The sequence below is a fragment of the Barbatula barbatula genome (genome assembly GCF_947034865.1).
Source record: "Barbatula barbatula genome assembly, chromosome: 9".
In the NCBI taxonomy this organism is placed as follows: domain Eukaryota; kingdom Metazoa; phylum Chordata; class Actinopteri; order Cypriniformes; family Nemacheilidae; genus Barbatula; species Barbatula barbatula.
This window is the reverse complement of record NC_136772.1, coordinates 15,527,340-15,542,807: the sequence shown is the minus strand read 5'-3', so window position 1 is coordinate 15,542,807 and position 15,468 is coordinate 15,527,340. Positions and strand designations below refer to the sequence as shown.

General features: G+C 39.1%; 1 protein-coding gene across 1 annotated transcript; it reads right to left on the bottom strand.

The window, feature by feature from the left end:
- Nucleotides 1-210: 210 nt before the first annotated feature.
- Nucleotides 211-15,085, bottom strand: wnt10a (wingless-type MMTV integration site family, member 10a). Its single transcript, XM_079463650.1, has 4 exons — nucleotides 14,560-15,085; nucleotides 13,782-14,044; nucleotides 11,482-11,855; nucleotides 211-2,398 (listed from the first exon to the last, which is right to left on the bottom strand). The coding sequence occupies exons 1-4, from the start codon at nucleotides 14,745-14,747 to the stop codon at nucleotides 1,925-1,927; spliced, it is 1,299 nt and encodes a 432-aa protein (XP_079319776.1). The 5' UTR covers nucleotides 14,748-15,085; the 3' UTR covers nucleotides 211-1,924.
- Nucleotides 15,086-15,468: the final 383 nt, after the last annotated feature.

The following is a 15,468-nucleotide window of genomic DNA, read 5'->3' as shown; positions in this document are numbered from 1 at the left end:
AAAATACTTTAGAATAATAATGAAATATAAATATTAATTTATTAATATTAATTAAATATAAAATAAATTAATGCAGACCGGAAGTTAACTTCACGCCAAGCACATGCGTCCGATGAAACATCTATGAAATGATGTGATGCATGACCAAATATTTTTCCTCCAAGTGATCAAAATGCGATTCTGATACAGAAACATCACCCTTCAACTGTTTATAATCAAGTTCTTTATTGTTTTACAAATATTAAGTTATCCACAAAATAAAATAACTTATATTCAAACTTAAAAAATTATACCATCTAAAGTAAAAACATTATGCTTTTTTATCGCATTCACCCACACAGTATTTCATGTCAGTCATTTCTCCAGGATATAATTGGTCTAAATGTGCAAACAATCAAATGAAACTTTACTATGTTAAGCACAACACAAAAGGACGTCTGGAAAACAAATTACCTGACAGCTTAAAATTTCATTGACTGAATATTGTTTTACATATGAATTTTTGATGATGTCATATATTTTATGTCATTAGAAAATCACACAAATAAATAAATAAAACAAGAAGACAGCAATAACATAGCCAAACAAACCTAGCAGATAAAAAACACAAACACATAAAAATTCATTATGGGACAAACATAAAAATTGGTGGATGAATAAATTGGTTGGTGTTCCCTTTTAGAATGACACTACAGAAGATGGTTTAGACAAGCAAAAGTTTTTACTAAATTGATTGTATTTACCTTTATGTCTAAAATTGTGAAAAGTATCCTTAGAGAAACAGACAACATGGAACATACTGTATGTTTTACATTTATTACACTGGCCATGGACAGTTTTTTCCTTTAATTAAAATACTACTTACTGTACTACTGATGTTACAATGCTCAGTTACGTAAGGCTGTGTGCCACCTGTAAAGGTGTTAAAACAACTTAAAATGGATGCATTCATTTTGAATGGTCACATCTGAACAACCAGCTGTATCTCTTCCACTGTACGTTGAATATAAAGGAAGAGAATAAATTACATTTTTTGATGATGTTTGTTGTTATCAGTCGACCTATAACTACCACATAAACATGGTGATCAGGATGTGATAATATGCTTGTCTAAATTGAAATGAAAAATGTTTCTGTTTCAGTGATCGGAGAGAAAGCCAACAGTTTGCAGAAAACATCATACACACAAGTAGCCGTAGGTTTAATCCAACTTCTTCCATGAAGTTTTCTGATTCCTCTGATCTGTTTTATAATGTTTTTCATGCCTTTGTCCATAATAAAAGTCCATACTAATGTAACATGATGTTCTTAGGTTTTCAGCTGGTCCCCAGACATTGATCTTGCACATGATTGAAATCCATTCATCTGAATGTGCTCTGTTTAGAAGCCTTTGAAATCCAGTCTACACTTTCATTCATTAAACAGACCTTTTGAATTAAACTGGTATATGATACCATTTTCAAACACAAGAGTTTATCTGGGAAACTCTTTTGACAAATGGCTCTGTGCAAACATACTGTATATGAAACATCATGGATGTACATATTTCTCTTCTTTAAGTACCGGAATCCCACGCAGCTACTCTTGTGCCGTCAAATACTACGAGCCATCGTTTCTTTGAAAACCAAAATAAAGCAAAAACGTTGCGTCTCTGTTGGCAATATACTCCACAATATATTCATTTATTCTTAATTTATTTAAATTAAAAATACTTGCAGTGCAAGTCCAAAATCAGTCTGAAATCGTGTGCTCGGACCCACATGGTGTTGGAACACGTGCACAAGTTAGCACGGAATTAATCTTGGTCCACATTTGTGCTTTCCATTCTAATCTTGGAAACGGCAGTCCATTGCATGAGGGAAGGGTTTATCAGTCTCCCTGTTTTTAATGTGTGTCGATACATTTAATATAAAAAAGCACATTTTCATTTGCAGACGCTCACCCACTCTGTTATCCTGCACTCCTCGCACACCACATAACAGCACCAGTGGAACTTGCAATTGCACCGTTCGCTACGAGTCTGCTGTAAAATGTTGTGGCCCCGCCCACAGCACAGGCTCTCACAGTTGTCCATGCCTTGGCTGGTCTTGTTACAGATCCGACCCTGCGTCCCAGCAGAGTCTGACCCCAGGTCCCTCTCGCAGAAGTCAGGGGACTTCTCAAAGTAGACCAGATCGTGCGCGTGTGCCCTCCGTCGGTGGGTGGGGTGGCCGTGGGCGTGCTCCACCTGACCTGTGTTTCTGTTGTGGGCTTTTATTAGTGTGGCGATGTTGAAGCGTTCCTTCAGCAGTGTGCCCACCATTCTGAATTCTGGAGTCACCTGCCAGCAGGTCTTGAGCTGACAGCTTCCAGACGTTCCGTGGCATTTGCATTTCCTCCTCATGTGGTCCACCACAACCTGTACAGGAGCAAAACAGATGAGGAAATGGTAAATATCTTCAAACCGCAACACATCTGGACCATGGCTGCCAGTCTGGGCTGAGCAAATCCAAGACTAAAAATAAAGGAAGCTTGTTATTAGTGGATGAGTAATGAATAACATGATCATCTTGAATAATGTGAAAATATCTCATGATATATCATTGCTGTTCATTTAATGTTTTATTAGGAAATGGAAAAAAAACTGTACTATTGCATTGGACTTAATACTCTAGTCCTATCGGGCAATTCAACTGTGTTGAAATAGTAGGATTATAACACTTAGTCATATTTAGCTAATCTGTTTTGATATGCTGATTGAAGCAGCGATTTTTATAACTTTTTATTGGTTAGAGTCAGATTAAAGTGACATTCAAATATGTGTTCTGAGTTTGTCACAAAACAAAAAAGTTTGTTATCATCCACCCAGCCAAATTTGTAATGTTGCCCTGCGGAAGAAAATAGGCTTGTGGTGAGGAGCCTATCGCTGTAGTGATAGAAGAATGGCCATGCATGCTAGGACGCTCCATTGCATTATCGATCCCCCATTTTAGCCTCGCCCAAAAACTCCTGAACAGAGAACGGGTGAAAAACTGTTTAACTCCATGATTCAGTACTACGTACTTTGTGTCTTTGTAATGTGTTTCAGCCAAACCTTTCTAACATCTATAACGTTGTTAGAAACAAATCTCAGAGTTCTCTTAACCCAGACTGTAATATGGAGATACAAGGTTTCAGAAGGACAGTAGCGATATGTAGTCGTATGTGGTGATTTTCTGTATTATTAATATACCTATGCTTATTTTGAATGTTAACTGCATCATTAATATATACACATACTGTACATGTATGTGTGTATGTGAATAGCTGTTGGATTTTAAATAGAAAAAGGGTAGGGGCTTTGCATTAGACAGACTTATGACTGGAAAGTTTTTTTAAACAATGTTTAATTCGAGAATAGTTGGTCTGTTAGATTTTTTGCTTTATATCCTGACAAAGAATGGAAGAAAATTATACAAAGATGTCGTAACTTTTCCCTTTTTTTCATGAAGGTGATAACATATTTAAGAAACGCTCTGTAGAGCAGTTTGTCCATTTAGGGGTACTGTAGAAACAAGATGGCGAATTCCATGTAAGGGGACCCTCACTTTATGTAGAGAGAAATAGCTCATTCTAAGGTTATTTAAGCATAACGCTTCATTATGTAAGGTCTTTATAAACCTCTGAAGACATAGTTAAGCATAATATATTTCATATCTAGCAATAGATCCTTTACCTTTGAAATTACAAGACCTTTACATTAATCAAGCATTTTGTGCGTTTCATATCTTTGACAGGATTGTGTAGAGTCATGTTCAAAATGGTTGAAGATGAGGATGCCCTGCTCACAAGCTCAGACCTCCCATTCTCTTAACAATGTGCTCGTCTGTCAACCGCGGCTATAAACTTTTAGATCCAATTACCAAAAGGAAGAGGGCCACCCTCACTACTGACAGATGCCCCAGCACCCACCCATATCAACAACACAAGCACAAACATTAAGCTTCAGCATTCCCACATTTCGAACTGTTTTAGGCTTCCCAGAGCTTACCGCGGGGACAAAACACAATTTGAACATCTTTAGAGATAAGTCGAGTTTTGAGTTTCTGTCAAAACTCCACGGATTAGGTTTCACTGTACGAGCAGTCATCGCTAAACAAGGCAACCACACTATTTCGTGTCACTCAGCCATGACTTGAATCATGTTTTTCTTCTGATTTCTCCTCTTGCACAGAGGTGTCAGGTCCGAGGATTCAGAAAATGTTTTCTTCATCCTCTGAAATGAATCAAAACTTTGAAAATCTCAAGGGCTGCAGTCTGCGAAAACAGAACGGACAACATTTGCCGCTCGCCTCAAGCTGGAGGACACTTTCAGTCGTTGTCAAAGCCAGACGTCTGCAGTGCCTGAAGATCATCAATTCTTCAGGCTATGGTTTGCATGCTGGGGGTTTCTATTTCAAGCTCCTGCCCACCATAGGTGCTCATGCAAATGGTGGAACACTTTGCAATATGAATGAACTCAGAGTAGAGAGATATGAAACAGATATTGCACAGTCACTGAGGCCAAAGATAACAATGATCAATCGCAACCTAACGCCCACAATGGCAAATCGCGTAGTATGGCATCTATACTGTTTTTTCAAAACATGAACAGTAGAATGTAAATTGGATCACTTTCAATTATATTGGGCTTAAATCTTAGTGTTGCATTTACACCTTTCCGGTCTGGATATACTCATTGTATAAGACAGCAGGCTTTTTTCGAGAGGAAGCCAAATCAGTTCCCCGAGGGTCAATACGATGCGGGTTCAGACAAATAAGGCTAGTCAAATTTTTGCACTTTGAGTGCCGGGACCTGATGGGTGTTTAAATCTCTCACCTCCAACAGACAGGAAGTAGACCTGCCTGCTCTTGCCATGTATGGCCCGTGCCGAGGAAGCTACACGATGAGATGAAAGATTGCAAGGTCTGATTGTTCTCCTTCCTCTGGATTCAATAGCACCTGAGGGCAGGAGTGGTGTGGGTGTGTGGTGACAGAGGAAGTGTGAGGATCAGACAGGAAGTACGCACTTGGAAGCTTCTGCACACAAGTCTAAATGACCATAGGATAATCTGTGGAGAGGTGGAGCATTAGGGGATGGCAAGCTGTTTAGCCTGAGGAGCTACGAATGATGTGCCGGAAGCTGAGCTCATTCCTGTTTCTGACATGTACAGATTAACATCTTTAGCCTGTCATCTCTCAGGATGAGAAACAATAGGCTTTATAAGAACATACGTTTCTATAGGCATGGAAGTATTAAATAAAGGCTGGAGTACATACATGTAGACTGTCGTACCATGCGATTATGGGATGCTTCAGGAAAGACCAAACCCGAAGGCCCTTTTCAACCGTGAAAAGAATACATCTTTCAAAGAAAGTCTTATATCTTTAGCAGCAACAGATGTACAGAGGTAGACCTGCAGCTTACAATGTGTATGGAAACATGTGCCGCTGCTAGACTTACAGTAACAGAGCAGAAGCCACTATAAATGGGTCGCAAGCAAAACATATTAGGGCCTATAAATTTGCACATTTTCTCTTCAGGATGTTTTGGAGGGCGTGCTGTAAACTTATTGGTGGAGAGCAGTTCGAGAGGCACATCTGGGCCCCCATAATTGAAGAGAAGTGAGACAAGCTTGCCCGTAAACTGGCACCAGACTGAGATCAAGCAAAAAACACACTGGTAACACATTTGGACCACAGGCAGTTGAGATGCTCCTACTGAATCAACAATGTAAAACAACAGTCAAAGAAACTTTTATTTAAAGCGGCCATAACTCAGACAGTTTCTGCATATCTCATGTTAATCTTGAATAGTTACAGAACAGTATCATACCCTTCAAATGTCCGTAGAGTCTTTAGTTTGATCACATTTATAAAAGGCAGATACAGCTGTACGATTATTTCTGAAAGCATGTGACGCGTGTGGGGGGGAGGAGGAGGCAGAACTAAAGCATGTTTGCACACATTGCCAACAAAACACATCAGTTTAACTTACGGCGTGCAGTTCATGTCTGGCATCTTTTATCTCTGGGACCGCCGCTCCATCTATCAGTTTTAAATGATCTCGAAATCCAGCATGACATCCACCATAACATGTTATATCTTTAGAACATTCATCACCCAAATGTAGTGAACAAACAAACACAGCTGAACTTCGCGAACATAGTGCTCTCTCTCTCCTGTACACAAGTGAAAGTGACTTGTGCGCATGCTCCTTCTCCCACTCTCCTTGGTTGATGCGTGTGCATGCTTTTCCGGGAGAATTGTCCAATCAGGGACCATGAAAGATTCTTACGAAAAGGATTTTCATGTTCGAAAAAAATACTACGTCAAACTCGTTTTTTGACAAGTTGAGAAGACAACATGCTTAACATTGTAAATCATGTCAGAATCCATGAAACTCCATTGCACGGCCACTTTAAGAAAGTCAAAGGCGTTTCACAGATAACCAGTAATAATAAGTTGCAATAATACGTTTACAACTTTCCTGAACTTAAACACAATTATAAAACCATAAACAGTTCCAATAAATAAATAAGTGCAGTCGTATATTCAATGCTTATTTCTATAAATATATTTTAGGGAAATGCATTACTGCAATTGTATAGTAGACATTTTTTTTATTTGAGGAGCATTTAAACATGCGTGGTCCCTGTAACTAACAGTTATATGACTGCACTTATTTATTTATTGGAAGTGTTTTTGGTATTATAATTGTGTTTATGTTCAGGAAAGTTGAATTCTGTAGAAATAGCTGTATGACATTTTGATTTACTCACAAATGAAAATGTAATACAACTAAAAAAGTAACCTCGTAATCAAGGTGTTCCTTAAAGACAATTCTATACTTTTTTGAATAGCTAGAAAGCAAGGAACATTATCAAGTACAATATAAAAAATTACAGGAGAACATGTACGTTTTGTCCTCAAAGCAAGATGATCATTTGTGAATTACTTTCGTGTGCAGTGTGTTGCACTACTAAGACTGAAGTATGCTGGTAAAACATGAAAGGTCCACATAAGGTCTGGGACAACATGATGACAGGCTGTCTGACAACATGATCCCCCATCTAATAGCTCTTGATGGATTGTTGAATGAGTATTGTGCTGTTCCTTGATGTTTCAGAAGAGGCGTTCCCACAAAACCTCAACGTCCCAGCACACACGTTTCTGATGGATGTGTGACCAGTCTGTGATCTGTTTCTTTATTGAAGCATGTTTATATAAGATGTGTAAGTACATTGAAATAATATCTAATGTCAGGCTGTAGAATCAAGTAAGAATTGTTAACAGTTATTAAATGCATTAGCTAGCACGAACAATACTTCTACAGCATTTATTAATATGAATCCATATTAATTTCAGCATTTACTAATACATTATTAAAATCAAACGTTGACAATGTTAACATTAGTCAATGCATTACGAACTAACATGAATAACTGCATTGACATGAACTTACATTATCAAGGATTAAATGCGGAAAAACTAAATTGTTCATTGTTAGCTAATTCATATACAAATGTTAACTAATTGCACCTTGTTGTAAAGTGTTACCGAATTGTTTCTAATTTATCGTGGTTAAAACATTGTTCGTACAAACTGTGTTTCTAAAGTGTTTCTAACTTGCCCTGTCACTTGCCTACAGTCGCTCTAAAAGTAGAAACCTTGCACGGCTTCCAAGCCAGCCTTCAGTGAGTGGAAGGAGCTCCAATGAAAACATGAAAAAATAATTTACAACCCAACTCTATGTTACCATGTAATTGGCAGCTACAGTGAGCATAAAAACATTCCCGTTTTTTACGTCCTGCCTGTTCACATGATGTGCCCAGAAGCAGTGGATGACAAATACTAAAACAATACAATTAAAACGATTCTCTTCGTGCAATTTCCTTTTTTCTTGTGTGTTGCTCTCCAGCGACAGACTGTTTAAAAGTTGGATTTGGGGAAGGAAGGGCGAATGTCTTTCGACTTCCCGCTCTGTTTGATGTCTAAAATCTTTTGCTAGCTTTAAACATCTGTTTCCAAATAGCCAGCAGCCACTAATTAGAGCTTTTAACAAGACAGAACGTCGTGAGAACCAGAGGGTGGGCATGAGGCGACATGTATATCACAGTAAAGTCACTACATTCCTCGACATGCGACTGCCATTCCCGGGAAGGGAGGTAAGGGAGTATTGGGGCTAATTCTGAAACCCTCCCCTTATGTCTTTGGTCTTGCAAGTAAAAGCTTTATACCACATAGCATTACTCCGTCAAAGAGTCAAAGAGACCAAACTGCCAGTGAAATTGTCTAAGCAGAATATAAAAAACACCAATTTATTTATAGTTTTACCTAATGTCACACACCTTTTATCAGGCCATATTATTAAATTCAAGAATTTGTAATTTTCTGACACTAACTGCAGGAGATATGCCAACAGTAACATATTTCGGTAGCAACAAAGTGTCTTCATTTTTTTCCTGACAACCCGGTTTGGGTGCCAAATAGGCTTACTGGCAGCAGAAATATTCATTAACAACAACTCCTCTCTCTCTACCATCTCACTCCTGCTGGCAGCCGGATCAAACACCACACATCCTTACTTAGCTCCTCACACAGAAGTCCTGAAGTTCCAGCCTTTCTACATCATCCAAAATAAATAGCAATGAATCTGTTAAAAAACTGATAACAACATGAAACCTTTGAAGTGTCAACGAATGTGCGGCTTTTGCCAATAAAATCTCATGTGACAATGCTAATTATAAAAAAATTGACATCGAGTGCGTTTACATGCACGAAAATAAGCTTGTAAAAATCTCAAGCTCAAAAATCATCTTATAAAAGAAACCTGTTCATATGCATAGTACTAAACCGGCTTCGCCGAAACCCGCGTTGATGTGGAAGTCTTGACTTGCAAGGTTTTTGTGTGAAGTGAGGTCACCATCGATAGTCTGCTTAGTAATTAAAAATACAGTAGGAAAACGGTCTGAAGCTGTATTTTTATATCTCTACGTATGTCCGCAGAAATCGCATATACAACAACGGTTTTTCATTTTGGTCGTATCTACATCAACTGCATGATTCGAGAGTGGATTTTATGTGTTATTTTAATTTTACTTCCGTTTGGGACTTTTATTATTGCACTGTCAGACATGCAGTGCAAAAACCTGTAAAGGCGTTTACATGCAGCGCAAAATCGGAGTAAAGAGAGGGTTTTGCTTACGCCGTTTATGAGCTTTCCCCGATAAAAGAAATGAGTGCGTTTACATGACCTTACTTGTTATCAGCTTATTACGCATAATCGGAGTAAGACTGTGCATGTAAACGCACTTATTGTGACAGAAGTAATCAACAAGAAAGAATTAAGATATACACCACATTTACAGCTCCTTGAACAATGTGTCAAACCGGATTTTAAAGCGTTAAAGAGTTAACAAGAACAAAGTAGTGCATGAGAACTGCATTAAGTACTTCAGATAGAAAACACAGTTATTATCTGTTACTTTTTTGGGCACTGACCGAGTGTGTTTTGTCTGAATAATCAAGAGAACCAGAAATAAACTGATGGAACGATACAGAGACAAATTGAAGAAGAGGAAGCGGCAAACAATGAACAATTTGCCAGTCTGTTTGTGTGAACCTGCCAGTGATGGCCCAAATGAGATTATAGTAGTTATTTTCACTTCAGCTCTGTACCATCCTGATAACAGATTAATGCATCAGGATATCTTGCCACCCACGTCTAGACACACCTGATCAGCTGTCATCGACTGAGGAGCAGCGGTATCAAAAACATGCCACGTATACGGTAGTACATACTAAAACTGTAACAGCTAGAATATACGTAGTACATATGAGGACCCATGTAAAGTACATTAGAGGAGGAACCAACTAATACTATTGTTATAACATAGAGACCGTAGAGTACTGTAGCATTTATTAGTGTTTGTGAGAAATAATTAAATTGACAGTGCAAAGTTTATGCATATCTGTCTGTATTTATGTTTATCATGATTCCAAAGACCATTTTTAATGGTTTATCTAAAACATTAAGCAAGTATGTAAATACAACTACAAATAAAAATTGTGCCAGTATAGGCTATACAGTTCTTTATAAAAAGAGCATTAAAATACATGTGAAAACTCGGAAAAGCATCCACTAAGAGCCCATCCATAAGACTCCTGGCAGGGAATTACAGGTAGGAGTTTGGTGAGAGAACGTCCAGAATGCGTTAAGCTTTTATTAAAGCAAAGGGTAAAGAATCTATAGTGTTGATTTATCATTTTCATTCAATTGATAATTCCCATGTTTCTATTTCATATGTCCATACTTTACTCTTTGAATATAGTGTCAAAACAGCAATGCATTTTTGTTTCAAAACAGTTTTTCAGTACTTAAAACCATTTTTATACAATGTCTTGATGGTATAGTTTACCCCCCAAAAACATCTGTCATCATTGATTTACTATCATGATGATAAAAAACACAAATGGAGTCAATGGAGTACAATTTTTGGTTATCAACATTCTTTAAAATATCTTCTTTGGTGTTCTTTAAAAGAAAGTAAGTCATATAGGTTTGGAATGACACAGGGTGAGCAAATTGTGACAGAATTTTAATTTCTGGTCGGACTATTCCTTTAAGTTCCGTAGGTCCTCATTGCATTTAATGGTTCTTAAGGGAATATCCTATTATTTTCCAGTGCATTTTCCAACATGCTCTACAGTGCCACTGGTCTGCCTCTTAGTTTCTAATTAGTAAAATACGGGCAAACACACAACACCTCCATCCTTCACATCACACATTGCCAGCAGCAGCGACTCGCTGATCAAAGGAAACTCCAGGGAAGGCATATTTCGTTAAAGCTTAAATGCCTTTTAAACATTCCCATCTCCAAAGATAACATGTTTTAGAGAATCATGTGTTTGCTTTTGCTCGACTAGGGTAATTGCTCATTTAAGTGTTTTGCTGTTGGTAGGTGGTTCGGGGGGTGGTGAACGGGAAAGATTCATGAAAGCGCGTAATTAAGTGAAGACGGGGAACGGGCACGTAAGTTAGTTCTTAGGCGGTTGCTCGGGCAAAAAGTTCACCAAACCGACGAGCACATAACACAGGGAACGTACAAACCCAAATGTTAAGCTTGGCAACACTATCGGGGACAAAGAGTACAGCTGCAACTCGAGCGTCCCTTAGACAACACTCAGAGCATCTATAGCTTCTGGGTACATCAAAAGGCTGAACTCAACTTCTATTGTCTCCCTTTAGTACATGTGACACGGTTATAGTATCTTAGTAGAAAAGAAGCGCTCATCTCAAAGAAGCGCTCATCTTTGAACACTGGTGTTTAACACACCTTAAAAGGGAAAGTGGATCTTCTTTACTCTCTCTGAAATCGTAATCCAACACTCTGCTGATTCATTCCGGCTTAGTGTCACCCACCCACTGTACATCACACACAGTTAGCATTTAACACAGCAAGCATAACGCTGTCTCTCACCTGCCTGCCAACTCTGTTGTTATGAAGTCTCATCCTGGAGTGAATGTCTCTGTACGTCTCACGGGAGTCCAGGAACTCCTTGGAGAAGCGTTCCCCAAACTCCACGTTCGGACTGCAACCGCCCCATTCCCAGGAGTCCTGGGGACCGAGAACCTCAGCCGGAAAGTGCTCCATTACTCCGTGGACCATGCCTTTTCCCCGGTTGATGGCCTCCAGTTGCAGACGGTTGAGTTTCACCCTAAAAGCCTCTTCGTCTCCTCTACGTTTATCGTCGCAGCTGCAGGCCTTCAGCTTGCCCATGGCGCAGGCGTTGGACACAGCGTGCACGACTCCAGCTGCCGCAATGGCGTAGGCGAATGCGCTTTCTCTGAAACCTGCCAAGGAGACAATATGGATTATTCAGACAAGCCTTTCTCAAACCTGGACCATCCACCACCCATTTGCCCTTTGTTTCTGTGCTTTGGGGAGAAGATCACTATCAGAAACCACAAGTGCCCTGATGCTTGTGTGGGTTTGATAGAAGTACCAGCATTTTCTTCCACCAGACCTCACAGCCACTAAAGCAACAACAACAAATTTGATGAACACTTAAGCTTCCACTCATTGCATGTACACGCAGGGACAAAAGAGAAGGTGTGGTGGGTTCTGGCTAACTTGGTTAAGCACAGACATGCTCGCCTCTAGTCTGAGCTCAAAACGTGGCTGCGATTAACCTGGCTACCGTTAGCAGCCGTTTGATCTTTAAGAAATCCCTCAGCAAATAGATTCGAACACACGAGAGCCACATGTAGCAGGAGCATTGTCGCGGTATCAGAATATTTAACAAGTCCTTTTTTCTTTCCAGGATGATGAAGGTTCCTCACCAGAAGTGTCAGCATGTGCTGTAGTCTTGTTGAGAGCTAATGGCCTCAAACAATAATAAAAGGTCTCATAAAAGCAGACTCCCCTGAATCACTTTCAGGGACAGATGGGAATTAAAGAAGGCCATGCTCGGAAACATGAAAGAGCCCACTAAGGGCTAAACAGTTTATAGCTGCTTGTGCCTGCTAAATTCAAAGGGCAGTATTTCAGCATAAAAAAACTTTACAGTAATTAATTTTTTCTTTTTCAATGCAAGAATATCAGGCTGGTAATTTTGAAAATACAGCAGATTTTGCCATATTGAAAAAGCTTGTACCATTAACTGCATACTTGTGACCATCGAAGACCTTTGGATATTGTAAATTATACTTCAAGCGAAACAGAAAGTTTCAAGTTTGAACAAGTTTCTAAACTGGCCATGACCCCATGTCTACCACTTTAAAAGAGTGTTTACTACAGATTGGGGCTTGTCTTGTTCGGCCTGTGAATGTAGCTCTGCCTCACCTCACCTCATCCTGTGTCCTGTTTTGTCCATCTTCAGTTATTACAAATGACTAATGATCCTTTAAGACTTAAATTGGGTGCAGACCAGTCAGTGTCTAGAGTTGCCTGCTTTTTACAAAAACGCTCCGAGATAGCTGAACAATGTTCAATCGATCATTTCAAAACAGACAGAAAGTCACACTTATAAACCCAGCCATCCACAGTGACACACACTTAAGCAGAGAAGACCCTAAATGCAGAAATACACACACGACGTCAGTCGGTACTGCTCTTTCGTGCTATCCTCTCATGATTCTATGGGGGGCAAACGGCACTTAGGCAGAAGACACGGACATGGAAATGCTGTTTCAGATTTCCTTCCGAGCCAATGAAAAACCCAGAACAAATCAATCTAACAAATAATTTAAAGTTAGAGGCACGCCCGGCTGTGCTGATGGTGCAGGAAGTGGGAAAATGAATTAAAGATTGAAGGAAACTGTCACTTTGTGTTACAGAAACTAACTAAACAGGTTTATGCTTTTGCCACTAAGGGTTGGGAAAATGCTGAAAGCAAATTCACAGCACTTGAACTGGCACAGAGTAAAAAGCACTGGCTGGCCAGGGAAGCCCTCTTGCAGAATATTTACATTCACTTTTTAAATGATATGCCTGCGACTGATAAGCTTCCCTGCTGTCAAACATGTATGTGTGTTTGCACTGTTCAAACCTCAAGCATTAATTTCCCAATATGGGCCAGTTTCTGCCCTATACGCTGAAACCCAAACTAATTTACCAAATCTCTGCAATTACCTTAGTACATTAAAACTTTTAAAATAAAAATGTCTACGTCTGTCTTGGCCACATGAATAGTCTGGAGTCAAAACATTGCCCAAAACTCTCCAAACAGCATGTATGTTCATCTGCATACAATAGATAAGATTTATTTTGTCGCTTACCCCTGCTAAAGACAACACTTTCATATGGGATCTTGTTTCTGGTCTCGAGGCTAGAGCAATTCCAGCGGTGTCCTCTGAACTGATGCTGGCACTCATGGATGGCAATCTGGATGCCCTGTATTGCAGAGGCCGTCACATCTGGATGTCTCATACACACGTCCAACTGTTTCTTGGTGAGACCGGGCAAAGTCAGACACACCGTATTGGCGTTCAAAATAGGGTCAAAGGGGATCTTTAGTCCTAGGATTTCATTTGAATCTGCCCTAGAAGAGAAAATCAAACCTTATCAAGTATCCCTACCAATGTATATGTCTGTGGCTTAATAAAACTGTTTTGTGTGTGTTGTATTGTAAATGTGCTTTTACATTTAAATTAACTTATAAATAAAATTAATCTACAAATATTATTTATAGGCTACATCAGATTTAACATATTTCTGTGACACAAATGTACTGGAAATAAATACCACATACACAGCATCGCATCAACATTTTTGTTAAAAAAGATGCAGTTTAAGATGATTACAAATTAGTTGTTTATTTGCAGATGCAAAGCTCCTTTCCCTTACAGTGTATTACAGTAAAGTGAAACTACATTTGGGCATAGTAAACTACAAACAAAACTACAAACTTAAATGTACACAGGATATAGTACAATCCAAAAAAAGCAATACTGCGATATAAACGAAAAGAAACGCGATAAGCCACAGACACTTACTTTACATGCAACACGTCATGCAACATTTTGAAAACTTACTCTTGAAAACACTTATTCTTACCTTTGAACAATAAGAGACGCCAAAGCCACAGAACAGAAGAGTCGGAATAAAAAGTAATCCATACTGTAACTCTGTACGACTCTATCACTGCAACACTTCTGCAAGTCAACGACAAGATCAGCCGCGATCCGCTTCAGATCCCCCGCATCTGATGTCAAATACAATGATGCTCTTTCGTGATACCTCATTCATGAAACGGACGCTTTCGGTCAGGTGCGACGATTCTCAGATCGCTTTACAACTTTTGTGATAGTGCCTTCAGTTTTGAGTGGAATGAATGAACGTCTGCACGGACGCTGTCAGGATCCGCTGAGATCTCATCTGTCAGAAGACACGCACGGTACACATGGGTAGGCAGTCTGAGCTATCTACTGTCTTTAGCACTTGTGATGTTTGCCTTATCTTGATGGCATTCAGTCTACTCCACTTAACTCTCTGCCAGCCCACCTCTACGTCAGCACACAGACGGACACGCACAACGCGGGCTGCCATAGAGGACAAGTGCTTCATTAGAGACATCGAGATTGAAACGATAAAGAGGGAAGTTGGGACAATTCGCCTCGTTGAGATGCGTGGGGTTGTTGTAGTAGTTTACATCAGGGATAGATAGAGTGGGGTGGTAGTAATCTGATAATGTGAAGGAGATTAAGATGTGCATTCATGCAGTTAATATGAGTAAAATGTTGTCTTTTTTTAACTGAAAGATTGTTTGATGACAACATGCTTGAAAGATTGAAAATGTATGATTATTTAGATGCTTCAAAATGTTATCAGAATACACCATGAAATAATTCACATTAACAAATTTCAAGATATTTTAAGACATTTATGGAGAAATGTGACTAAATGGTTAACTATATAAGCTTATTTTTATTTATTTGAATATTTCTTTGTTTTTTATATTTTATA

What these genes read in the sequence shown, in the direction of transcription:
- wnt10a (XM_079463650.1), bottom strand. Translation starts at nt 14,747, where the DNA reads ATGAGGTATCACGAAAGAGCATCATTGTATTTGACATCAGATGCGGGG. An exon ending in AAGTGTTGTCTTTAGCAGGG is followed by an intron (nt 11,856 to 13,781) that starts GTAAGCGACAAA and finishes TCTCCTTGGCAG; the next exon opens with GTTTCAGAGAAAGCGCATTC. An exon ending in ACAACAGAGTTGGCAGGCAG is followed by an intron (nt 2,399 to 11,481) that starts GTGAGAGACAGC and finishes GCTCCTGTACAG; the next exon opens with GTTGTGGTGGACCACATGAG.